Source organism: Podarcis vaucheri, assembly GCF_965113315.1.
Source record: "Podarcis vaucheri genome assembly, chromosome: 1".
Lineage (NCBI taxonomy): Eukaryota > Metazoa > Chordata > Lepidosauria > Squamata > Lacertidae > Podarcis > Podarcis vaucheri.
Window position 1 is genome coordinate 18,893,506 of NC_138759.1, and position 26,328 is coordinate 18,919,833.

The 26,328-nt window shown below is 42.7% G+C and overlaps 2 protein-coding genes across 5 annotated transcripts in view; one reads left to right on the forward strand and one right to left on the reverse strand.

Moving 5' to 3' along the window:
* Window positions 1–632: 632 nt before the first annotated feature.
* On the reverse strand, window positions 633–13,573 carry CCNK (cyclin K). Of its 3 annotated transcripts, none has more exons than XM_082217935.1 (12): window positions 13,393–13,573; window positions 12,564–12,823; window positions 11,997–12,078; window positions 10,315–10,446; window positions 9,916–9,984; window positions 8,428–8,533; window positions 6,395–6,452; window positions 5,515–5,684; window positions 3,921–4,192; window positions 2,970–3,003; window positions 2,693–2,764; window positions 633–1,952 (listed from the first exon to the last, which is right to left on the reverse strand). In XM_082217935.1, the coding sequence occupies exons 2-12, from the start codon at window positions 12,758–12,760 to the stop codon at window positions 1,336–1,338; spliced, it is 1,809 nt and encodes a 602-aa protein (XP_082074061.1). In that variant the 5' UTR covers window positions 12,761–12,823; window positions 13,393–13,573; the 3' UTR covers window positions 633–1,335. The 3 variants fall into 3 exon arrangements, with proteins under 3 accessions (XP_082074061.1, XP_082074062.1, XP_082074063.1); XM_082217936.1 differs by lacking the exon at window positions 13,393–13,573 and adding an exon at window positions 13,281–13,298; XM_082217937.1 differs by lacking the exon at window positions 9,916–9,984 and having other exon boundaries at window positions 13,393–13,570.
* Window positions 13,574–13,994: 421 nt separating this feature from the next.
* Window positions 13,995–26,328, forward strand: part of SETD3 (SET domain containing 3, actin N3(tau)-histidine methyltransferase) — a 51,927-nt gene continuing 39,593 nt past the window's right edge. The window contains exons 1-2 of one of the 2 annotated variants that reach the window (XM_082218020.1): window positions 13,995–14,123; window positions 25,996–26,105. In XM_082218020.1, coding sequence (XP_082074146.1) covers window positions 26,003–26,105 — 103 coding nt within the window. In that variant the 5' untranslated portion in view covers window positions 13,995–14,123; window positions 25,996–26,002. Of the gene's footprint in view, window positions 14,124–14,162; window positions 14,299–25,993; window positions 26,106–26,328 lie in introns of those variants that run through there. The other variant, XM_082218019.1, reaches the window with a different exon arrangement.

Sequence of the window (26,328 nt, forward strand, 5' to 3'; positions counted from 1 at the left end):
CCATGGACTGCAAGAAGATAAAACCTATCCATTCTGAAGGAAATCAGCCCTGAGTGCTCACTGGAAGGACAGGTCCTGAAGCTGAGGCTCTAATACTTTGGCCACCTCATGAGAAGACTCCCTGGAAAAGACCCTGATGCTGGGAAAGATGGAGGGCACAAGGAGAAGGGGGCGACAGAGGACAAGATGGCGGGACAGTGTTCTCAAAGCTACCAACATGAGTCTGACCAAACTGCGGGAGGCAGTGGAAGACAGGAGTGCCTGGGGTACTCTGGTCCATGGGGTCACGAAGAGTCGGACATGACTAAACGACTAAACAACAACAATAATTTAGGCAAAACCATTGGTTGCCATCATCTGGCTGTCCAGTAGCTGACTGTGACTTAGAGCAGCAAGCAAAATCTATCATGCTAAGGCATTCCTTTTGTCTCTTTCTAGGAATGCCTTGCAGAGAGACACACAAAATGTGGTAGGAAGGGTGAAAGTATCAGAAGAGCAGTTATGTAATTCAGATAGATGATGTGACTGTGAGTAGCACAATTTGAATTGGGAGGAGAGGCGCTGCAACCATCTAATGCTGCAGCTAACCAGGTGTCAATTATTGGGATAAATGACTGCTTCTCCACACTAGATTCCAGGACCAGGTTTATTCGGGTACATTTCCACAAAGTCAGCCTTTTTTTTTTTAACCAAGTTGTAAATCACAATATGCCATTACATTCAGACTTCCACACTTAGAAAATATAGATATTTATGTACAGGAATTTGCACGTAGGTTTAAACATACATTACAGGTCAAGAACCCAGTACATTCCAAACCAAAAATGACAGAAAGCCAGACACCAATGGAGGCTCATCAGCAATCAGTTGTTGAGTGTTATATATGTGCATATATATATTAAATAAAATTGCCTCTAAGTGTTGCTGGAACACTACATAAATGAAAACCAGAAAGGGTCTCTCAGATGGAATGCTAACCTTAATCCCGACACTCAGTAAGTAGGCACTGATTTCTAGAAGCAAGTTTTCTTCTTACCAATATAACTTAGCCAATATGGCTTTTAAAACATCTTCACTAGTGCAAAGTAATCCAGTGCTAGAATGAACTCGGAACAACTTGGATTTCAGTTAGTTTTGCAATATTGAAACAAAAAGCCTGCATTGCTCTCTACTGACCGTGAACAAACTGGTCAAAATTCTAAGTCACTGCCTCCCAGATCCCATACACCAGCCTCTTCATTATACAGACTATTCCCCTAGTTGCCACTCAGCTATCCTGTTTAAACCATTTGCTTCCCCCACCCCCTAGGTTAAAGCATATGCTCTGTACAACTGCTATCTCATCCAGGTAGCACGTCCAAGTCCAGCAACAGGTGGCATCCCAGGCGGCGGTATGGGAGGTGGCACTGGCGGCTGCCCACCAGGGGGCACGGCAGGAGGGGGGTAGTTTGCTGGTGGCATTCCCAGTCCTGGAGGAGGATGCGGCGGGACAGCATGAGAAGGAGGTAACCGGGGAGGGGGGAAGTTAGGATTGTAGGTAGGCGGTGGCGGGTAGCCCGGGGTAGGAGGAGGAATAGTTGGTGGGGGGAATGACGTGGGTGGCGGAACAGGAGGAGGAGGGTTGGGAGGGTACACATGCGGGTGGTATGGTAAGTGAGTTGGAGGTCCATAGGAGGGTGGCAGAGCTCCGTAGGTCGGTGCTTCAGTCTTCATCATTGACTGCAGGCTCTGATAGCCCTCTCCCGACATGTAAGAATTGGTGGTGGACATGCCGGTGATGTAACTGGATGGCGGAGGCGGAGGTGGTGGGCGGTGAGGCATAGGGGGCGGCTGATGCACAGGAGCAGGATGCGACGGAGGAGCAATCTGCACCTTTGCCATGTCTACAGAATCGGCTGTAGTCGTCTGATCGCCTGCCATGGAAACAGCGGCAGTCAGAGGAGGCTTATGCTCTGAAAAACAGCAACAAAGAACACAACACTTCAGTCACAAGTGCATCTGCGCAGGACAGAAAGAACACTGTCAGCTAACTGGGCAATTGATCTGTACGTGTTAGGAGCTGATACATATGTGTTAGACTATTCCGTTCCACCTTAAGGGGAACAGGCGTGACTGTTGTGTGTCACATGCCTGTTTACACTCCAGCACAGCTTGCTGGGAACTTCCGTTTTGTGTATAGCTATTGCTTATGCTGCTTGCTTGGACATGAAAGGGAGAAGACATGTTTTTTCCTTTGTCCTGATGAGGTTGAACTTGACCTCAATCAACAGTATGCTCCCAGGCAACCTCAGCTTCCTCCATGTAACAAAACCTCAACAATACACAATAACCATTTTGGCCTAATAGACTCAGCTGCAGTAGAGACTTATAAACTCCCTTGCTGCCGGATTATGTGTCCAATGTCTTTTGTCAAAACAACAGCAGAGGAAATCTTTAGCAGAAACGGAGCGTTGGAAAAGGAAGTTTCTGGTTTGAATGCCATCTTTGGTACATTGGTCGGGTTAGTGGAAACATAAGCCAACATCCATGATGTAAGAGAGAGGCTGCCAGAGACACCATTGCAATAGCCATCCAAATCCTGGGGGACGTGCTGGGTACAGGCTAACCATATGCTGACAATTCCAGCGTTTGCAGAGTTTCAGAGAAAAACAGAGGAGGCAACACCCACTTTGCAGATGGCAGCAGAACTTACCAGGTGGTGGATGCGCAGGGGGTGCTGGTGGGTGTGAAGTCTCAATTTTTGCAATTTTAGGAGGAGGAGCCTCTGAAAATAGAGCAAAACAGGTGATCTTGTGAGTGTCACACCCAAAAAAGTAGCAACAAGGTTTCTTCAAAGAAAATAGCAATGCAATTAAACACTCATTGTGACTTAGCTGCGGGTAGTTATGCATAATAGTACACTTTAATAATTCAACCATTGTTTTACCATGCAAAACAAGATCATTTTAAAACAAAAAGGGGGGAAATACCTGCAGTTTTGGTTTCGTCCTTTGGTGATGCTGCCTGTTATTGAGAAAAAATTGTGCAGATCAAACACTCAAATCACACCAGCAGTATTCAAAGCACTGAGTATCAGGAAATCCAAAATTAGCCTCTCTGGACATCAAATGTTGGTGAGTTAAGAGTTAGGGTCAAATGTAGAATCATATTTTGTAAAAATATTATCACCAAAATCCTTACTATGATGACATATCAGTGGCACAAATTCATACCCTTTCAATATTTTAACAGCCAAATAATTGAAGCCTTTTAGCTTGTGATCTTCTGGCTACAGCTCTATGCTGCACAAATTGGTGCATGCTCCCTTATTTCAAACACCAGAATGGCCATGCAGTCACTTGATAAAACTTCAGCTTCCGTGTTTCGAAAGGAAATATCTCAGTAGTGGCAACACAGTGATTCAGCCCCGTTCTTGTTGGGATGCACCAGGGTCCTTTGTTGCAGGACAATGAAAACATTTTTACTGCTGCTCTCTTATGGTTAAGCATTTTAATTAAGCTAGTGTATTTTTGATGCTGCTTCATTTTTAACTATTTTTGTAATGTTATAGCTAACCTGGGATTAATGTTACCTGCTTGCTGCTGCCACTGATTACTGCGTATTTACAGCTTCAATTCATTATGCTTTATATTCTAATTTTGGAATCTGCTTTGCTTTGGGGGGAGGATTTACCCTAAAAGACGGCTTGTAAGTAATTTCAATCACTCAATAAAACTGCAACACCATGTACCTTTCCATATTGTTCCATGCTTTCTCAAAACTTTAGATATTTGTTTATTCTATTCATGTACAATTAAGAGCTTTATGTAGGTTCTGTATTGCATAAAGATTCTCCAGTAAGACATCCTGTTACCAACGTCTGATTTAAAAAATGGCCACTGTACTTTCCAATGCAATAATATCATTTCTGTTATTCTTACCACTGGTCTTTTCGCCTGCCTGGGAGGACTTGACTGAGGAGATGGTTTTTTAGATGGCTGTGTTTGCGGAGGTGGGGGTGGGGGTGGCTGTCCTGCCTGTTGAGACTCTTTCGGCTGTTGTGCCTGTGACTGCTCTGAGCTTTGAGACTGCTGGGTTGGAGGCACCGGAGGCGTCGACTGAAGGGAAGGAGGCTGCTGCAGCTGATGTGGGGTGTGGTGAGGCATTTGTTGCTTCCCCTGCGAGTACAGATCCAGGATCTGGTGACAGATGTCTTTTAAAACAATGAAATAAAAGACAGAAAGTTACACGCTCTGGTGAACAGCTAAAGCGTTGAGACTTATATTTGTAAGTTGTGTTCAAAAACATACCAGAAACATTTTATCTAACGCTTTTCCAAGGAACCACAAACTTTCCTTTATATGACATTCTGAGTGCCTGCCAGCTTCTCAGCTGGCCATGACAATTGCCCCCCTATGAGGTTGTTGCCCATTCCCTCTTTCCCTTGCAGCTCCCCCGTCTCCCCCATTGCCTCTTCTGTGCTGCTCTCTTGTGCTTGCTAGAGCAAATTTTGAGGGGGCACAGAGGGCTTCAGAAAGAAGAAATAAATTTAACTTGCCCCCCCCCCAATCCAGCAGAGCTTTATGTGAGTAGAACTCTGCTCACCAGATTGAGATCAAAACCATTAGAAGGCAAACTGTTGAGTGAATTCTTCTTTAAAAGTATGGGCCCCTATTAAACATGGTTTTACTGAAGGACCCAAAGCATTCCACACCTACAAATAAGGTTCAATAGGTATGATATAAACACTGATAAATATTTACAGTGGTGCCCCGCAAGACGAATGCCTCGCAATACAAAAAACTCGCTAGACGAAAGTTTTTTCCGTTCGCGATTTGCCTCGCAAGACGAATTTCCCCTATGGGCTTGCTTCGCAAGACGAAAACGTCTCGCGACTTTTTTTCTTTGACTAAAAACAAAGACATGTTTTGTTTATAAAGTTAATTTATTTTCCCTTAAATTTTTGAACTGCTCTTTACAGTATGTGTGACTTTAAAGAGCAGTTAATAAACTGTTGTTGTACCAAATTTGGCTTTGTTTGGACTTTTTTTGACCATAGGAACGCATTAATTGATTTTCAATGCATTCCTATGGGATTTCGTGCTTCGCAAGACGAAAAATTCGCTAGACGACAAAAATTGCGGAACGAATTAATTTCGTCTTGCGGGGCACCACTGTATCAATATTAGGAAGGAGGCAAATAGAACATGAAACAGTACTTTTCCCAGACAGGCTCTAAATGAGGGATGCGAAGACCCCAGTTTATTTAAACAAAATCACAGAATTGTAGAGTTGGCAGGGATCCCAAGGATTATCTAGTCCAACCCTCTGCAATGCAGAAATATGCCGTTGTCCCACATGGGGATCGAACCTGCAACCTTGGCATTATCAGCACCATGCTCTAACCAACCGAGCTATCATGCTGTATTCTGGTTTATAATAAACAGCAGTTTGTATTCAAGTTGTATAAATCATGCCTGTTGTAAAGGTAGCGGTTCGGAGAAAAATGTTTTGGGCAGCAAATACTTTTGATACCTTCCAGGACATCCACAGGTACATCTTGCACAAACTGCTCCCACCACCTTCTGTACATTGGCTTTGATGTCCACTCCTGAATCTCAAACTTGCACAAGCGGCCGGCCAGATACATGACAGCAACCGCTATGATCTCAGGCTCCCACTGCAGCGACAATGTAGTGCACAGACTAGAAAAACCAAACCAGAATCCATTATCATCAGACACTGGTATATGGTATTATAAAACATAAACTACTGGGAGTCCTTTAGCAGGAAGGCAGTAAATAAATCTCACTAACTGAAGCTTCCGGACTATTTACAAAAGGCAGCCCCATGCACAATGCACCACAGTAGTTCTAATGGGCCTGCGTAACTGAAGTGAAACTATCCCTTGCCCAGGGAGGGCTAAGCTAGTAAATGGCACTTCAGACCAGAGGCTGCTTGTGTCTCCTGTGACAAAGATGGAATAATGAGCACTTCAAGACTATAAACCTGATCCTTCAGGGGAGTGCAACCTTCTCGACAACAGGTTGAATGCCACTTAACTGAGCGGATGAATCATCCACTGTTCACACCCCCATGTTCTCTGGACTGAGCTTTAGTTCACTGGCTCCCATCCAGCCCATTACCATTTCCAGGTACTTGATTTAGCACTCCCACATCATGTTCCTCTTCCAACCACCACACACTTCAATATGCAACTATAGCCACATTGCAGAGCACTTGTCATGTGTGGCCAAGGATGTGGGATGGGGTAGACTAAAAGTCTGAATAATGCCATTTTCAAGTTTTTTGGAAATGCTTCAGAAAAGAAAGTGAATGGAAGCCTCAATAAGTGATTAACTACTGAGCATAATGATTTTTAGTAAAAGTTAGCATATGATTGCAGGGTTTTTACCTGTCGTTTACAAATGTCCATGCCATTTGAACCAGTTTTTGAATTTTGTTCTTGTCACCTATTAAGAAGTGGGGGGTTACGTAACAGAAAGAGGAAAGGAGAAAAGATAAGGATTACTAAGAAAATGAAACAGCCTGGTGATTATCAGATATGTAACACAACCTTATGCATTTTCACTCAGAAGCCCCATGAAGTAAAACTGGTCTTCACAGAAGTCTATATAGGATTAAAACCAAAGAAATTTGTTGTGTTTTTGCAGATTGCAGGCTCAGTAAGAAAAACAGCTTTACATGTTTTCCATAACTACATTGGGGCCAAGGATATACAGAGGCAGATTTCTTTATGGCTATCTCCATCTAGATGGTGAACTTTGCACACAACCACATGAAGCTTTTGATTCAATGGATTGTGCAGTCAAAGCCCATTTGAGAAGGCTACATTCTGCCAAACAAAAGAGGCTAGAATCAGACCTTCCACTAAACAGCAAATGTGCAAGTCTAACCTTTTCAACAATAGCTCTCTACACACAGCCCTCAGCTGCTACTTGGAATTGTGGCAACTCCAGCTAAAAAGAAAATGAAAAAGTGAGAAGCGTTCCTTGACCTAAGCAGAATTAGATGTCTTCTCCTCCTCAGAAGAAAGAATACACTGCAGTTTCACTGCACAAAAAAATAAAAATGTGTGATGATCTACTACACAGTATTCATACTTTCTACTTTATCAGGAGTGGGGAATATGTTTCAGCTGGTGGGCTGGATCCAGTTGTGACCAACCTTCTACAAGTCCCATTTGACAGGTGTGCAGGGTCCGCCCACCAGTTAATCATCTGGTATGAGGAGGATCCAGCCCACACGGTGTAGCTTGCATTCAGCATCAAATGTGAATGATGCTGAAAGCACTCTCAATTGCTCCTTTTCAACCACAGCTTTATCTATCCCATGCCTGACATCATATGACATCAAGTGAGCTGCAGGTGGGCCTGAGGGACAATTGCCTCATGAGGCACATTAAGAACTGTAACAGCCTTGAAGTACACATACAGGGTTTTACATTGAGAAAAGGCATGCAGAAGCCCCTGAGTAAGTGTAAGCTCAGCTCTCAATATACAAAACAAATGGCATACATGAAAATAATAATAATAATAATAATAATAATAATAATAATAATAATAATAATAATATATTTATTATTTATACCCCGCCCATCTGGCTGGGCCTCCCCAGCCACTCTGGGCGGCTTCCATAAAAACCAAAAATACAGTAAAATATCACATGTTAAAAACTTCCCTGAACAGGGCTGCCTTAAGATGTCTTCTGAATGTCAGGTAGTTGTTTATCGCTTTGACATCTGCTGGAAGGGCGTTCCACAGGGCGCCACTACCGAGAAGGCCCTCTGCCTGGTTCCCTGTAGCTTTGCTTCTCGCACACACACATTCAGTACAAAATATGCTAAATGGCCTATCAGACATTTCATCTGCCTGCCTCCCACCCTTCAATAATTTCTTCTAAAAATGTGGCTGATTCAATTGACACAATCAGTGGGGGGAAATGAATATGAAATCACCTATACACACCAGCTAGTGATGTATGGAAGTGAGAGCTGGATCATAAAGAAGGCTGATCACCGAAGAATTGATGCTTTTGAATTATGGTGCTGGAGGAGACTCTTGGACTGCAAGAACATCAAACCTATCCATTCTTAAGGAAATCAGCCCTGAGTGCTAACTGGAATGACAGATCCTGAAGCTGAGGCTCCAATACTTTGGCCACCTCATGAGAAGAGAATATTCCCTGGAAAAGACCCTGATGTTGGCAAAGATGGAGGGCACAAGGAGAAGGGGACGACAGAGGACAAGGTGGTTGGATGGTGTTCTCGAAGCTACCAGCATGAGTTTGACCAAACTGCGGGAGGCAGTGGAGGACAGAAGTGCCTGGCATGCTCTGGTCCATGGGGTCATGAAGAGTCGGACACGACTAAACAACTAAACAACAACATACACACCAGCACTGAGAAATGCAATGCTATTTTCATACCTTTGAGCTGCTTAGCATATTTAAGCAGGAATTGGTAAGGATGCTCCACTTGCAAGTCAAATTTTATTGTCTGCAACAAGATCCTCTCTAAAACCATAACTTCTTCCTAAATTTCATAAGAAGAGAGCAAGGACTCCATTACTCCAAAAAGCCAACTGATTTTTTTTTAACATTTTATAAAATTCCAGGTGGCATTACACAATAATGCCAAGGATAGCCACATCGAGGGTTATCTACTTCTGGGCTTGTCTGCAGTAACTTCACCTAATTTTAAAAACTAAAATTTTGCTTTTAACATCTATATAAAATGAGTGCATATAAGCACCCACATTATTGTGGTTGTGCAACAACGTTCAGCAACTGGAAATCACCTTCTACCTCACTGATGACCAGAACCGTTTTTTCTTCATATCCTATTTATTATTTTTTCATATCCTATACTTAGAGACTTAGAGATCATAGAGACAACAAAGAGCAGAGCATAAGGAACCATGATTACAATCAAGCCTTGTGTGCCTCCAGTTTCCACTTCTGGCAAAAAAAACCACACTCTTGATCTGCTGGCAAAGTGTCACAGAAAGGGAAAAATAGGGGAAGAGAAGAGGAAGGTGCAATTGGGGAAGTTACAAGTTCTCACGGCAGTGAGAGGGCTTACTTTCCTAGCTAGTACTATCTCCACAATAAAGCCCAATGGCAAATCCTGTTGCTGATCCCTGCTGTACAACCACATTTTTGTCTTTTTCTTTTAAAAAGTCCATAATACTGCAGCACAGTTTTGGGGAAAGAGTGAAACTGCACAGAAGTGCAGTCAAATGCTAATTACTAGGAAAAGAAATATGAGCTTCCGGATTTCAGTTATTTCAGGAATGACTTCCAACAGCCAAAGTAAAATATCCTTCATAAAGGGATACTTTGGAGGTTGACAGTACTCCCTGAGCATACTCTTTCATTTCCCCCCATTACTTATAGCACTAGGTGCGAGAGCTAGGCAACCATCCATGGCTATGAGAAGATGGGAGGAGTGGAACCAAATGCTTGTTCAGCCATCAAACTGTGACGGGAGCTTCTTAGCCTAAAACTCCAAGTAAAGTTGGAGGAAACATTCTCAGAAGTCAAAGTGGACAAGCAGTTCCTTATTACTAATATTGGCTATCTGAGTGCCTTATGACTAGCTCAAAGCTTGGGTCTACAGAAATTTACACAAAAAATAGGCAACCACAGTGATATTTACAGGGAGTTGCTCCAAGAGGTGTTCAAAAGCTTCCAAACATCCAAAGTTACTCACAAATAATGCGGCAGCACTGTCTAGCAAGACATGTACACTGTTTACCAAATTATGCAGAAAAAAGCCAATGAAATACTATATTCATGCTAACCTGCAAGACTTTCCAGCATATGTCATCTGAAGACTTTGTGGCTGACAAAATGCCTATTATAACTATAACAAAGAAATAAGTGACAAAAGTGTATTTGTTCCAGTTTGCTTACTGTATGCATATGGCTGCACTCTGTGTGGCCAGTTTCACTGCTTCCCCTGTGCAGTGGATTATTTCTTTGCTGAAAAGACAGGCAAACGCAAAGGAGAACAACACACAAGCACTGCAATACACATCGCCTTTGAAAATAACATATGGCAAAAATACTATCTAAATGAACCCAACCACTGAAATATCTTCCAGCTGTTTAAATACTGATGAAAGGTCCTAGTAATATTTTATTTTAAAAATATCAAGTTTTTTATCTAGCTTAAGAAGACTTCTAGTTCACACTATTTTACTCTAACACTATCACTAAAATCATGTGCTATACTAGATATCTACAGACAATATTACTAGGGTTGTACCATGTTAACTTAAGCTAAAGCATCCTTAGCACATGTCCGTTTACCTTTGGATCATCTCCAAATTGCCCGAACTGCACATCATTTAATAAACTACGAGCTGTTTTGATTATATCTTTACATTTTTTGGGTGTTTCTTCAACTTTTCCTGCTAGGAAGAGACAGCAAGCTCCAGTCACCTATAGAGAGAGAGAGAGATAGATAGACAGAGAGAGAGAGCTCCTTTAGAAAGTTGCCCAAATATAAAATTCAGAGGAAATAATAATTTTATTTTATAAAAGAACAACAGATTATCCACTCATACAAAACAAAAAATATATATCTGATTGATGTGATGGGGCTGTCAACTATTTGGAGCCCATGGACACATTTGCAAACTGGAAAAACTGTCAAGGGCACGATACTCAGACTGAAACCAAGCACACACTACAACCTTTTCTATTTGCTGCAATAAAATGCTTCTTTCAAGCAATGAGAAGAGAGGGAGGAGGGTCCCGTGGGTGTCAGGGAAGGCCTTTGCAGGCACAAGTGGGACTATGCACACCACACTGAAGCCCCTACTAACTGTTCACCATCACCACCGGTATTTTGGAAAGTTGTATAAGATTTTATTGCTGTACTTGACCAAGATCAATGCATCATGAGAATAAAAGAGCTTCCAGAAACCATAGTAGCTAGCATTGCCAGCCATGAAATAATTTTGCAAACAAAAATGGCATCGTGTCATGCCGGATTTGTCCACACAATAATGGGTTGTGCCACTTGTGAGAGCACACAATGAAGTGTAACAGTGGCATTCATATGACCTTTACAACTTGGGACCATAGGAACATGATCTTACATTATATTCCACCTAGTTCAATCTTCTGTTTCTAATAGGCCACCTACTGGCAATCACTACACAGTTGTACCTTGGATCCTGAACGCCGCAAATCCAGAAGCGAGTGTTCCAGTTTGTGAATATTCTTTGGAATCTGAATGTCTGACATGGTTTCTGACTGAGTGCAGGAAGTTCCTGCAGCCAATTGGAAGCCGTGCCTTGGTTTTTGAATGTTTTCAGAAGTCGAATGGACTTCTGCAACAGATTACGTTTGACTTCCAAGGTATCAGTCGTACCTCAAAAGTCAAACAGAATCCGTTCTGCAAGTCCGTTTGACCTCCTGAATGTTCAGAAACCAAAGGTTGGCTTCTGATTGGCTGCAGGAAACTCCTGCAGCCAATCGGAAACAGCAGAAGCCCCATCGGACGTTCAGCTTCCAAAAGAACATTCGAAAACTGGAACACTCACTTCTGGTTTTCAATCATTCAGGAGCTGGAACATTCGACTCCCAAGGCTTTGGGAGCCGAGGTACAACTATGAAATCACCAATTTCACCCTCAGATTTGTCGACTGGTAGAAATTTAATTTGCAAAACAAACTGTCCCTATATAATGTAACATATTATGGTATGATCCCAGCAAAAATGCTAAGCTATAGCCTAACTATAGTTTGAATTATGGATTGTACAGGCAAACACACACACACACCATTTACGTAGGGGTTACGTTTAGAGGCACCTGAACACCAGTGAAATGGCATATATTTGAACCATCAATGAAAAAGCCTGCAAACTCCCCACTCTGCCACATTTTATGATGTATTCTGGTCACTTCTGGGTTTAGGACAATACACATGAATGGCAGAGTACTATTAACAGTTTTTGAATAAAAACAGCATATTTATACTTACATATCTTGGAAACTGCTTGAAGGAATGGAACATATAAAATCGATGAAAGTAAATTATCCCAGTTGCTAGCGTATCATAATGTCTGGATTACAAGATAAGGCTCTGAACAGATTTTAGCTCAAACCCAGCTCTAAAGATTAACTGCAAATGAAACTGAATGATGCATCAAAACACAATGATGACAACTTACTTTTTTAATGATGATGCATCTACATGGGGTCGTTTGCAAAGAATGCACTCCCATGCATAGTGCCAGTGTCGCAGATCCATTGCAACGAACTTCTCTTGACACTTTTGCAAGAAAGCAATTTCATGACTGTCCCCAGTATTAGGGTGGAAGGGGAAAGAGGGTACTCTCCCTCCCATCCTATAAGCCACTGCACCAGATCACTGCACACAAGCTATTGAAACCCTGACTTAAGTATTCAGGTGGAACTGCTCAACACCTACTCTGCCTGACTTTAAAGCACTCAGGTGTTTAAGCAAGAGAAATCTTAACTGAATTTTCAACTGCTAAAAAAAAAAAAAAGAGCAGCACAACTGTGCAACACCCAACTGAAAGGATACAGTCCCAAACGGGTTCCCACATCAAATATGAAGCGAGCACCTTCCCTCCGATATCTTGCTTCGGTAGCTGGATCGAGTCCTTCTAGCTGCGATGGCGTATGAGCCAAGTCTTTCTTATCCCAGTACCAGCATGGTTTCGTGTGGTCCAGGTTTGCCGATGTTACAGAAGGGCTGGAGTTCTCTTTTGTTTCCTTCATTTATTGATGCCGAACGGTTCCTGGTTTTCAAGCGTTGGCTTCTTTACAGGGCAACTTCCGAACCTTGGGGGGGGGGGAAGGATTTAGTTATATGACCAGAAAACAACAGTTTCCCACACAAAATGTCACACACAGAAATAACAGGAAACAACCAAAGCGTTTTGCGGCACCTTAAAATTTACTATTTTATTATGACATAGGCTTTTGCCGGTAACATCCTTTATATCATTAGCACCAGATGTCAAGGAAATAAACAACTATCTGACTTTTAGAAGACATCTGAAGGCAACCCTGTTTAGGGAAGTTTTTAATGTTTGATGTTTTATCGTTTTTAATATTCTGTTGGAAGCCGCCCAGAGTGGCTGGGGAAACCCAGCGAGATGGACGGGCTATAAATATATTATCATTGTCATCATCACCATCATTATTATTATCAAAAACCTCCTCAAGAGCCCTTTTAAGGCGGTTTCAGGAGGGGCTGAGGCAAAAACGGGAAGAGTGGAGCAAACGCTTTTCCAACCATCGTTACTGTCGCCGCCACAAGCTCTTTCTAGGAGGGTCCCCCTTTTTAGAAGACTTCCGGGGGCCCCGTAACCCTCTTTCAGCCACTCGCATTCCCCAGAACGACTCACAGAAACAACGCGCCACAGGGAGCCAAACGCGTCGAGGCATCAACGACAACCTCTGCGCGGCGCCATCTTGGGAGAGAGCCTCGACAGAGACGTTGCCGACGTCGTGGCGTCACGCAAGCTACGAGAGAAACGCCAACGAGCGAGTCGCATCCGCCAATCGAAACCCCACCTTAGACTCTTAATCCCGCCTCCTCCATTTTCCCGGCGCGCGCGCGCAGGCGCTCCCTCTACTAATCACGTTCGCGTTTGAGCGAGATAGAGACGAGGCTTGGTTTTTGTCTCTCACCCAACTCCGCTTTGCCCTAGACTCCGTTAGCCAATGGGAGGGACGCACGGGCGAAACGAAGGCGGATGACTCCAGCCAATGAGCTCTCCAAGAGGCGGGAGGTGGGTAAACGAAGAAGACGTACGGGATGAGAAGGGGGCGTTGTTATTGGGCGGAGCTCTTATCCCCGCCAATCAGAATTCACAACACCACCACCACCACCTCTCTCGCCCTCGCTCCGCTGCCCTTTCCCTCCCTCAGGCTCTCGCGCACGCGCCCCACCCTTTCAAAAGAAGTGTGTGTGTGAGAGGGGGGGGCGAACAGGAGGCGCGCCGGATTGGCTGACCCGCCCAAGTGCGAGGACTGCGGACCAATGGCAGCGGTGGAGGCCTGGGCTCCGCTGGAGGGGCGGGCGAGGGAGGCCGCAGGCGGGCCGGGGCCAGCGCTGGGTCCTCAGAGCCACTGAGTGAGTTTGTAGGTGTGTGTTTACGCGCACGCGCGCGGCGGGGCTGTGGTTGGCTTCGCGGCCGCCACCACCGCCGCCGCCTCCTCCTCCTCCCCCCTTCCCCTCCCCCCTCCACACCCCGGGCAGCGCCGTCCGGTGAGAGGATTTTGAACCCCGCGTTGTCGTCGCTAAAAAAGGTAAATGGGGGAGGCCTAATCCCGACCCCGTCTCTCTCGTGCGTCGCCTCAGAGGAGGGCGAGGCGGGTGGCGGCTACTCCGGCCCTGGCGCCTTCCTCCTCCTGTGTCTTTCTTATTTAAATAAATTTTTAAAACCCATGTGGCTGAGGGCCCTCACACGCCACTGAGGAAGACGCTTCCGCCGCCGGCTGCGCTCTTCGGACACCGACACACGCGATTCAGGAGGTCGCCTAGATGCGTCATCCCGTGTCAGCCCCTGTTCACCCGCCCCGTTCACACGCTCTTCCTTGCACGCTGTCATGTCCGCGCTAGTAAATTGGTCCGGGAGAACCGCCGCCGCCGCTTCCCGTGGGCTGTAGTCGGGGTCGGCCCACACCCCTCCCCGTAGTTTTCTTCTAGAGGGCTAGGAAGGGGTGTGGGTGTATGTGTGTGTTTCAAACCACTCGTGCGGTGCCATCCTACAAAACATAACGCTCCAATTTCCGAAGTAAACATGCGTATTTCAACGGCGGGGGGTGGGGAGGAAGAGGCGTTGCGCTCATCAGTTCCAACGGATCTTGAAGATGCGCCCCTGCAGCCGCCCGCGTGGTTTATTTTTAAGTCGGGCCCATGGGTTTTTTGGGCAAGGCGTTCCTTCCTTGCCCAAATGAGTGTGCATAGGATTGCAGCCTTTCTAAGGGCCTTGCCCCTCCGCCTCTTCCATTTCGCAAACGCATTTGCTGCACGCACCGGCCTCCGCCATGCATATTCATCTCCTCATATCCTGGCCTGTTCTATGCCCAATTTTGGCTTCTGCCTCCTGCCGTCCACCATTTCTGCTCAGCTTCTACTCTCTCTTCGCTTTCTAATAAATACTGTAACAGGTAAACACTGCTTTCAGGAGCCTGCATGACAGCTGCTTATCACTGTAATACAGTTGCCTCACAGTTTCTTTGGCATTGATGTTTTGCAAATATTACCTATTGTTTGTCATAATGCTGCCAGCATGCATGAAACTCCCGGTATTTACTTACCTACCTTGTCTATTAAATCAAATTCATGTCTGTATTCCCTCGTACAGACACAGTGAGGCTGTCAGAAATACTTCACTGATTCTCATCGTTCCTTGATGGTTTTTTGCTTTTACTTTAATCTTGACCAGGCCCCTTGTTACCATTCCCCTACTAGTCAACATTATTTCCTGTTCCTATCTTACAACACTGGATATTGCCCTTTCCTGACAACTCACAATCTCGCTGTGTTAGCCCCTATTAGTGGGTTCAAGATTGCAGCCTAAGACTCAGAAGTAAGCCCCATTTCATTCTTTAGGGCAGGAGTCAGCAAACTTTTTCAGCAGGGGGCCGGTCTACTGTCGCTCAGACCTTGTGGGCGGCCGGACTATATTTTGAAGGGGTGTGTGTGTGAACGAATTCCTATGCCCCACAAATAACCCAGAGATTCATTTTAAATGAAAGGACACATTCTACTCATGTAAAAACACGCTGATTCCCGGACCGTCCACAGGCCGGATTTAGAAGGTATTGGGCCACATCTGGCCCCTGGGCCTTAGTTTGCCTACCCATGCTCTACGGTAAGGGTGTATAGGATTGCAGCGCATTCAGCTTAATTTCATGATTATCATATCTTTCTCAGATTAAATTGCCTATAGTTCCAGTATTTTGCTGCTTGTTTTCTAAATTTCTCAATGGTACATTTATCACATCTTGACTTTAATGCCAATTCCATTTCTCTTACAGGAATCATACTGACATTAGTAATTCTTTTGTAATTCTCCATGCAACTGTTTTGATTGTCTCATACACAACTTCCATTCCTTTCCTTAAATGTCTGTCTTGTTTTTGCAGATAATTCTTCTTCTTTTGCCTATTCCTCATAGGGATGAAGCCATAACTTTTCAATTCTCTTCTCTTCTTTTTTATGCTAGTTTACTTTATACAAACTCTAGGGATCATTCCTAGAGTGGAAGAAAGAGGAAATCACAGAGGAGGAGTATACACATGTAGCCAACAGTTGCAGGGGAAAGTCAGGCTGGCTAAACCGCAAAATGAGCTTAGGCTTGAAAGAGAAGCTAAAAAGAATAAAAAAGGTTTCTTCGGCTATGTCTGAAGTAAAAGGAAGAAGAAGCACGTGGTAGGTCCTCTGTGTGGGGAACACGGAGAAATGCTATTGGATGACAGAGAAAAAGCGGAACTACTCAACACCTACTTTGGCCTTGTCTTCACCCAAAAGGAAAACGATGCTCAACCTGGTGATAACAAAATAAATAATGTAAGGAGGGAGCTGCAGACCAAGATAGGAAAAGAGGTAGTGAGGGAACACCTAGCTATTTTAAATGAATTCAAATCTCCAGAGCCTGATGAGCTGCATCCAAGGGTACTAAAGGAGCTTGTGGAGCCTTTGTCTATTATCTTTGAGAACTTTTGGAGAACAGGTGAAGTCCCTACAGACTGGATGCGCGCAAATGTTGTCCCCATCTTCAAAAAGGGAGGAAAGGAAGACCCAGGTAACTACTTGACTGGGGAACCTGACATTGATACCAGGGAAGGTCATAGAACAGATGATTCAACAGTCGGTCTGTGAGCATTTAGAAAAGGATTCTGTGATTACTAAGACCCAGTATGGGTTTCTCAAAAATAAGTCATGCCAGACCAATCTGATTTATTTTTTGAAGGAATTACAAACTTGGTGGATCGGGGAAATGCTGTGGGCACAGTGTATCTTGATTTCAGCAAGGCTTTTGACAAAGTACCTCATGATACTCTCAAGAGGAAGCTGGTAAAATGTGGTTTGAATGAGGTAACTGTTAGGTGGATTTGTAGCTAGTTGACTGACTGAACCCAAAGTGTACTCATTAATGGTTCCTCATCATCCTGGAAAAAAGTAAAAAGGGTGCTGCAGGGTTCTGTCCTGGGCCCGTTGTTCAGCATCTTTATAAATGACCAATGAGGGAATTGAGGGGATGCTCATTAAAGTTGATAACACCATACAGTACTGGGAGAGGTAGCTAATGCCTCAGAAGACAGAATCAGAATTCAAAATGACCGTAACAGTTTGGAGAACTTTGCGCAAGCTACAAAGTGTTATTTCAGTAGGGACAAATGTAAGGTTCTGCACCTAGGCAGAAATAACCAGATGCACAAATATAGGATGGGGGTCACCTGGCTTACTAGCAGTACAGGTGAAAAGGATCATGGGGTCTTGGTGGACCACAAGCTGAACATGAGTCAACAGTGTGATGCGGGGGGGGGGACTAATGCTGCATCAACAGAAGTGTAGTGCCCAGATCAAGGGAAGTAATAGTACCACTCTATTCTGCCTTAGTTAGACCACACTTGGAATCCTGTGTCCAGTTCTGGGCACCACAGTTTAAGAAGGATGTTGACAAGCTGTAACATGTGCAGAGGAGAGCAACCAAGATGATCAAGGATATGGAAACTAAGCCTTATAAGGAGCGCTTGAAGGAGCTGGGTATGTTTAGCCTGGAAAAGAGACTGAGAGGAGATATGATAGCCATCTTCAAATATCTCGAGGGCTGTCACATGGAGGAGGCAGCATGCTTGTTTTCTCCTGCTCTGGGGGGTACGACTCAAACCTATGGCTTCAAGTTGCAAGAAAGGAGATTCCAATTAACATTTGGAAAAACTTTCTGACAGAGCTGTTCAGCAGTGAAACAGATTCCCACAAGAGGTGATGGACTTTCCTTCCTTGGCGGTTTTTAAACACAGGTTGGATGGCCATCTGTTATGGATGCTTTAACTGAGATTCCTGCATTGCAGAGGGTTGAACTGGACGACTTTTGGCATCCCTTCCAACTATGATTTTATGATTCCAGACCTTTTCTGCCAAATGAATGTACAGTTTCCCCCTTTTACTTTAACCTGCTCATAAGCAAATATTCATTGTAGTGTGGTTGCACCTGCTTCCATCTTGAATTCTCCATTCTTATTCATTGATAATTTAATGTCCCTTTCTCTGAAGTTTTGTTTCCTCTCTTCTCAAAGTCTTTTTTTGTAGTAAGTTTAACTTTTTACTGCATTTATCCATCCACCCGCTTAATACTGTCTTGGCAGAGATATGGCTAGTCGTATATGGGTAATGGAGTGATGCTGTTTGCCGTGCCAAGGGTTCTTTGTTGTTAGTTCCTGAGGGAAAGATAGGCAATCTACTTGTGGCTCATGTGGGAGGCAAGCGGAACACAAATTTAACAAGACTTGATGATGCATTAAGATCATAGTTGTAGTTTGGAGGCATTTTTTATTTTGTGAAATCTTGGTTCCCTTCCTCTGTGTTCAACCCAACTGATGTGCCCCTCACCATGAAATATTAAAAATATGGCAAAAAAATCAAGAGAAAAATGGGAGAGGGTTATTGCATTCATGCCCTGCATGTGGGCTTTCCATAGGCTGGTTGGCCATTGCAAGATTTGAATGCCAGGCTGTGCATGTCCTTGATCTGCTCTCAAGGAAACTGATAAACATCATTATGCTTCATCTCTCATTTGGGGATCATTTTCCTTTAGGACAGGGATGAGGAACCTTTGACTCTTCTGATGTTGTTAGACTCCACTCTCATCAGTCACAGTGAGCGTACCCAATAGTCAGGGATGATGAGAATTGTCGTAGTCCAGCAACATCTGAAGGGCCAATCACAACATCTGCTTCAGCAAAATGGCTAGCTTGTTCTAGCCATCACCTCATTTTACTATTCCTTGTTTTGTGGAATCTGTGACATGATTTAACCTGCTAATTGCTTATGGCAGACTGTTAGGTTAGGAATTTGAATTTGCTAAATGCTTTAGATATGCTTTACAGATCCTTTCTTTGGGTTGTATCCAAAGGTGTCTCTGCAAAGGTAGAACAGACTTCAATATACATAAGAGAACTTCTCCTTGCTCTCCTGCTGCCCACCTCCCCGAAAAAAGTCTGCTTTGGAGAGTTTGGGGAATGGCAGGGAGTTAGGAGAAGGAATGAGAAATACTGTTGCAAATTAGAAGTCTGCTTGTTTGACATTGGATCTTACTCTGTCTTCTGGTATATGGAAAGCCTTTGTATGACAAAATTGTGAAAGAGTAAAAGCCAGCAAACAGGCTTGTGTTGCTTATTGTGACTTTCATTTATTTTTAATTTGCTTAAAAATACCCTGTTGACTACATGCTATCTCAAAATAAAATACCAGTATAAGTTTGTCTCCTTGCTAGTATGGTACAACTTCATTTATGATCTTTAAAAATTCCATATTCTACAAAGAAACTGGAGAATTACAAACTCTTAGCAAATTAAGTACAGAATTAATATTCACTTTTTTAATTGATAATATACTTTCAGTAGGTATATTTTTTATTAGCATAAATTGGTTGCAACCCACATGCGTCCAGAATCCCAATTAATTTTAATGATTGCTGAGAAACTGCATGTACAAAACATGATACACCATGTTGTAATTAAATGTCAGGAAGATGCCATTGTTTTCTAGTGTGTGAACTTAACAAGAGAAATGCTTTTTCTTTGAAAGTTGTTGTGGACTTTGCTACATAGATTTGCTGAAACCTAATTTTTCTTGATTGATTTAAGTTCCTAAAAGGGGAGCTGGTTCAGTTGACAGGCAAACAGTCATAAACCATGCTACTGTGATAGCTAACACAAGTAGAATTTATCTTTGTAAGAAGAAAGTACTGTTTGGGTATTCAGTCTTCTTATGTGGGGGGGGGGGACACGCAAGGAGAAGCAGGGTTATGCAGCCCAGCTCTGTTTTAATAGTAATAGTAATAATTTATTGTTTATATTCCGCCCATCTGGCCAGGCCTCCCCAGCCACTCTGGGCAGATCAACTGTACACAGTTTAGAACCTTCCACGAATTTGGGGTCTGAACTAGAGAGCTGCACAACATATTTTAAAGCCCTTCAAAATCAGAGGTTTAAATCACAGAATTTTTGTTTTTTTTAATGCTTTTCAGATTTATACATTTTACTAATTTTACAATCATTTTAACATTTCCAAACTTCATTTCCTTCCCCCTCTTTCTGCAGTTCCTTAAGTTTATTTTTAATATCTTCTGCATATCCAAATTAACTTAATTTGCTCATTTATTCATCTACTTTAAATATATACTCTTATAAAACTGCAGGTTATTACAATAATCCTGCCAGTGTTCTTATCTGTTTACAATTTATTTGTAAATATTCAATAAACCATTTCCATTCTTTTATAAAAAAAGTTTGTGATCTTGATTTCTTATTCTTCCAGTAAGTTTCACCATTTCTGCATATTCCATAAGTTTTTGTATCCATTCTTACTTTACTGGGACTTCTGCTTCTGTCCATTTTGGGGCAAGTAACATTCTTGCCGCTGTAGTAGCGCAGAGATTCTTCACAAGTAGAATATGTGTTCCTCCTTGTGTCTTTCTTTGAATGTGATCTGTTCCATAGTAGAACAAACTCCCTCGGGACTTTACTTCCTTGGAGCTTTTTAAGATTCTAAGACTGAGCCCCCAAATAGGGCAAGAGTTTCTGATGCAGTCTGCTGTCAGTAGGCAGTTGCTTTGTGAAGGAAAGTAGCTTCACTGCTGTATCAGTTACATCAGCCCAAGTACTAATTTTGGGACATTGCAAAACATACTGACTGTTACTGGTGGCCTGAATTCCTGGCTTTCTCTGCAGTAGTAGGGTCCAAAGGTAACAAATGGTAACAGACCGTTACAAATTCAAGTAGACTTGGTGACTTTTAGCTACAAGAAATAAAATTGAAACCTCTGTGTTCAGTGGCAGTACACCTCTAATGATCAAATGCTGGGGTCGAAAAGGGAATGGGTTTTTTGTGACGTCTGCTTGTGACTTCTGAGGATTATCTAACAGGCCACAATTGAGTACTGAACTAGACTGGCATCTGGTCAAATAGTGAGGCAGCTAGAAGTGGAGCATGTTTCGCTAAAGAGCAAAAGAAGGGCTTTCACTGGCAGTTTCCTTGTTTCCCTAGCCCTCGTCTTGTTTCTGAGATTTTAAAGGATTACTCTGTATATTGTCCCCACAGTCATAAAAATCTCAGGATTTAAAGCATACCGTATTTTTCGCTCTATAACACGCAGATTTTTTCTCCTAAAAAGGAAGGGGAAATGTCTGTGCGTGTTATGGAGCGAATGTGTGGTCCCTGGAGCCGAAAAATAAGGCAAAAATCAAACCGCGCTTCAGGGAGAAGGGAGCTCCGTGAGACAGGAAGTGGCAGCTTTCCTGCATTCTGCCTCAGGGTCTTACTGCCCGCCCTCTCTGTTTCGTTACTGTGTTTGCTCAAACGGAACAAAGAGCAGGGAAAGCCCCTCCCCTCCAGGCAAGAAGAGAGGAAAGCAGAGCGTCCGTCCTTCTATCCTCTCCCTGCTCCGGAGGAACAATGTTTGTGAAGGGAAGAGAGATTACAGGTTCGGCTTAAAATTCTGATTTGACTTCCTGCTTTTTGTTTTTGGAGACACACAGCATTCAAATATGCTTTCTTCCATTTAAAGAGAGAGAGAGAGAGCACACGCTGGCTGGCTTGTGTGGGTGGGTGGGGGGAAACTTTTGCCTTCCTTTCCTCACGTTATAGCCCTCTCCTGCATTCTTAGCCTTCTGTGTTTTTCCTTCCCTCCCCACTTAAAATGTGGTTACAAAGCATGGATCCACATGGATCCTCAGGATCTTTGCATTGGGTCAGCCAAAATTCACCATCAGAGCACATAGCATGTCCATGGCTACAGCCTGTCCCCCCCCCAAAAAAAAAATCACGCACCCACTGTTGCCTGGGGCTGCAATGGTGCAAAAACATGGTTACAAAGCATGGATCCACATGGATCCTCAGGATCTTTGCATTGGGTCAGCCAAAATTCCCCATCAGAGCACATAGCATGTCCATGACTACAGCCTGTCCCCCCCAAAAAAAATCATGCACCCACTGTTGCCTGGGGCTGCAATGGTGCAAAAACGTGGTTAAAAAGTATGGGTCCACATGGATCCTCAGGATCTTTGCATTGGGTCAGCCAAAATTCACCATCAGAGCACATAGCATGTCCATGGCTACAGCCTGCCCCCCCCAAAAAAAATCACGCACCCACTGTTGCCTGGGGCTGCAATGGTGCAAAAACGTGGTTACAAAGCATGGATCCACACGGATTCTCAGGATTTTTGCATTGGGTCACCCCAAATTCACCATCAGATCACATGTCTGTGGCCACAGCATGAAGCAGAAAAATGATACGTCCACTGTTTCATTCAGAATATTTTTTCCCTTGTTTTCCTCCTCTAAAAACGATGTGCGTGTTATGGTCAGGTGCGTGTTATAGAGCGAAAAATACGGTAACTTGTCTTAGCTCTCAGCAGTATTTGCAAAATAATATGTAATCTCATTTTCTGTTAAATGAACGATGACAATTTTTTGAATGACATCTAATGATACATGCCTAATTTGCCCAATGCAAAACTTGTGCAACATGGCTTAAGTTTCTTTTCTCCACCCCAGCCCTCTGTGCACCCCAACGCATTCTTTGTAGAATCCTCTGGGGCAATATTTTTCCCCAAGGTGGCTTCAAAGGGAGGACAGGAAGGAGAAGTCCTGTTGCGCGAGTGGATCTTGCCCATTGAGTGTACTTTCAGATGACACCTTAATGAGTAGGCTTTTCTGCAGTGAAACTTGCTTTGCTTAGTTCTTACAAATGAGCTTGGACTGCTAAAAGCCACTTTGTAAAATTGTGATCTTACTTTGATCTTGTACTGAAATAATTATGCTAGTTTGGATTTTGAAATAAGTTAGAATGGGAAAGAGTTGGAGATTTATTGGCTGTATCTAGAGGATTTGTTGTTGATGATTGTCTTTGTTTTCCCTAAAAAGATTTCATCTAACTTCCACTTTGATACTGGTTTAATTTAGTCTATTCTAGAGGTTTTTTTCAAAGACAAGAATGCCTTTGGGTTCTTATCATAAATGTTAGTTTGCAGCATGTACAGTATTCTGTTTTATTACAGTGAGTAAGGAGGACAGGTTACAAAAGTATAGTTATGCATGAGGTGGGGGGGGGAAAGAATAAGTTCTCTTTCTCCTGATGTTTGAACCCTGGATCATCAAGTGAAACCAAATAGTGAGACATTCAGGGCAGACAAAAGGAAATACTTCTTCAAACTGCATAGTTAAACCATGGAGTTTGCTAACATGGTAGTGACCACCAACATGGACCACTTTAAAAGGAAATAGCCTTTTAATGGACACAACCCTTTATGAGCAAATATTATTTTATAGTACAAAAAGAAAATTTAACAGTTTCAGAATAGGAAACTTGATATAAATTACTTATTATACCGTAATTCATTTAACTCCATTATTTAAATCTAGGTGCTTTAAATCAATCAATTTTGTTAAACATCTTTGCATTGCACCAAAGAAAATTATCTCTTCCTTTTTTTTTTTTTTGTTATAGAGGTGACCACTGTATCACAGTGAACTCAAAACAGTTCTGAGATTCCTGTTAGAGGATAGTATTTCACTGTGCAGAAATTTCTTGTACTTTTGATTTAAATTATAGCAACAGCAGTTGGGAGTTGTTGGCATTTTAAAAAGCAACTCGTCAGAAGTGTGATGACACAATTCATTTTTAGACTTCAGGTGTTTTGGCAGAACTTCCATGCTGTAGTGTAACTTATCCTAAGTACATGTAAATGCAATAATCACATCCTTTCCCTGTTGATCCTGGCTCCATTTGTTTCCCTCTCTCTGTTGTCTGTCTGGTATCCTAGATTGTAAAACCCTCAGGGTACGGATCTGTTCTGTCATTATTTGTGGATAATGCTGTAGAAATAATACTGTGTGTATAGTGTTAAAATACTGTTGTGAGTTTGCAGCAGATAGGCTGAGCCACCCTTCCAATTCCTGGATCCAGCATGGATTCAGTTGCTGGAATAGCCAGACCATCCTGGTAATGGCCCGCAAAGGGGGTGGCTCTGTGCCAGAGGGCAAAGGGTTAGACCTCCCCTCCCTCAGTTGTCTGTTAGAAAGACAAAAGCCCAGAGTTGAGAGTTGTGTTTTGTGAACTAGAAGCTGGATGCGAAAGCTACAGGCTGGAAAGGCAGAGAGAGAGAGAGAGAGAGAGAGCGCGCCAGGCCTGATTTCCGCTGCAATCCAAGGCTGTGGCTATTGGAGAAGCAGGACTTTCTTGGGAGGTTAATGCTGTGAACCTCTCCATCGTAGGCTCAGGTTGTGTATATGTGTAAATTAAGCAGATATCATAAAGTCTCAACAGTCTCTAAAGTGTCTCATTCCAAAAGAAAACACAAACCCCGGGTAAGTGCCTGGGACCCCTGGAATCTCACACCACTCGGAGATTGGGATGGCATGCAACAATACCTTAAATGTGTTTATGGGCATGTTTTAAATAAGAAATCTGATAAAAGTTAGCTAGAAATTCTTCTTAGCCTTGCTTATGTGATAGAGATCTTCTATGATTCTATGATTCCTTATTCTTTCTGATAAGGTTTCTGGAATATTTATGTTTGCACCAATTAATAGATTGTGCAGCCGTTGAGTCCTAAAGCATTCTGTTGAGAGCAACATGTTTGCAGAGTTTTCCTAATCCTATCAATCTAACTTTAGGGTTACAGGGTGTTAAGGTTGCAAAATCATGCACTAATGAACTTGTTTATTGCAAAGTGAGTGCCTTCTGAAGGAAAGTATTGGGTCACTTTTTTTTGTTTGTTTAAAACTGCGTGGGAAGGAAGAAAATTATATATATATATATTTCTTTTTTCAAGGAAAGATTTTGGTAGAACAGAAGTTCAAAGCCGAACACAACACGAGATCTTTGCCAACAAGAGTTAAGAGTGGGAGATGAGTTAAACTCTTGCTGCCACTGTTCTTGCATGCTATTTGGTGCCAAGTTCATTGGATCCTCTATATTTGGATACGCGACTTTGCTGCATGTACCAAGCATATTCATCAACACTTGACAGTTTCTCCCTTGGAGAAAATTTCTGTGGTTTTCCAGAAATTTATGTTTTCGATATATTAAAACCAGCTAGCAGAGAAAAACATTTTAAGCACTGGCACTGGCTGTTTGCACAGGTAGGCACTACTTAACCTTGTTCAACAAACCAGCCCTAAATACATTAATGTAAATCTCATCAAAATAAATGAAACAGGAAGCAAGTCAGCTGTTCTATTTTGATAGGTTCTAAATAAAACATTTTATTGCAACTAGGATCAAACCCAATTTATTGAGCATTTAAAAATGTGTATATTTTTTATAAATGTATACATACATTTATGCTAATGTGACTTACATGGTTAGCTACCAGTGTTTTTAGTTATACATGGGAATGCTTTTCTTATACACACTTCAGTAACAGAGCTCGGATAACTGGATGGTATAGAAAAGTCTAAATAATGAATAGAGTGGCACCCAAGTTCTTTGAGCAGAACAGACTTCCATTCATGCAATCTGCTCCATAGGATTGGAGGACCTTCCTAAACAGATCTGGGAGCGGAAGCTGTACCTATGAGGCACCACTCACAGGTGCAAATTTTTATAGAGAATCAGGTGTTTTCTTTCAAGCCTTCCAGATATTTGCTCATCTTCACCTCCCCAGCATTCAATATATTGGTATCAAAAAAAGAAAGAAAGAGAACATAAGTAGTAACAGAAACCCCTTGCTTATTTAACTACTGTTTAACTACTGTTCTCTTTTAGTTGGAAGATGGGGAAGAAAAGCAGAGTGAAAACTCAGAAGTCAGGCACTGGAGCCACAGCAGCAGTCTCTCCAAAAGAAATGTTGAATCTAATTAGTGAATTATTACAAAGTAAGTATGTTGTACTATAGTTGTGGTGAAGGGGATGATCTTTATAAGTTCATGTGGAAAATAGGCAGGGCTGAATTTTGTTCTATTCAGTATTTAAATTAGGAACGGAAACTCTATCCAGGCTCTAGCCCCTCTATTCCTGTAAAATATATTAGAGGTTCATGGCTTCAGTGAACATATGTTTTTAGTATTGGAGTTCAAATGGAAGTTATGAAATTGAACA

What these genes read in the sequence shown, in the direction of transcription:
- CCNK (XM_082217935.1), bottom strand. Translation starts at nt 12,760, where the DNA reads ATGAAGGAAACAAAAGAGAACTCCAGCCCTTCTGTAACATCGGCAAAC. An exon ending in AGTGCAGCCATATGCATACA is followed by an intron (nt 8,534 to 9,915) that starts GTAAGCAAACTG and finishes TATGAAATTTAG; the next exon opens with GAAGAAGTTATGGTTTTAGA. An exon ending in CCCTGCGCATCCACCACCTG is followed by an intron (nt 1,953 to 2,692) that starts GTAAGTTCTGCT and finishes GCTGTTTTTCAG; the next exon opens with AGCATAAGCCTCCTCTGACT.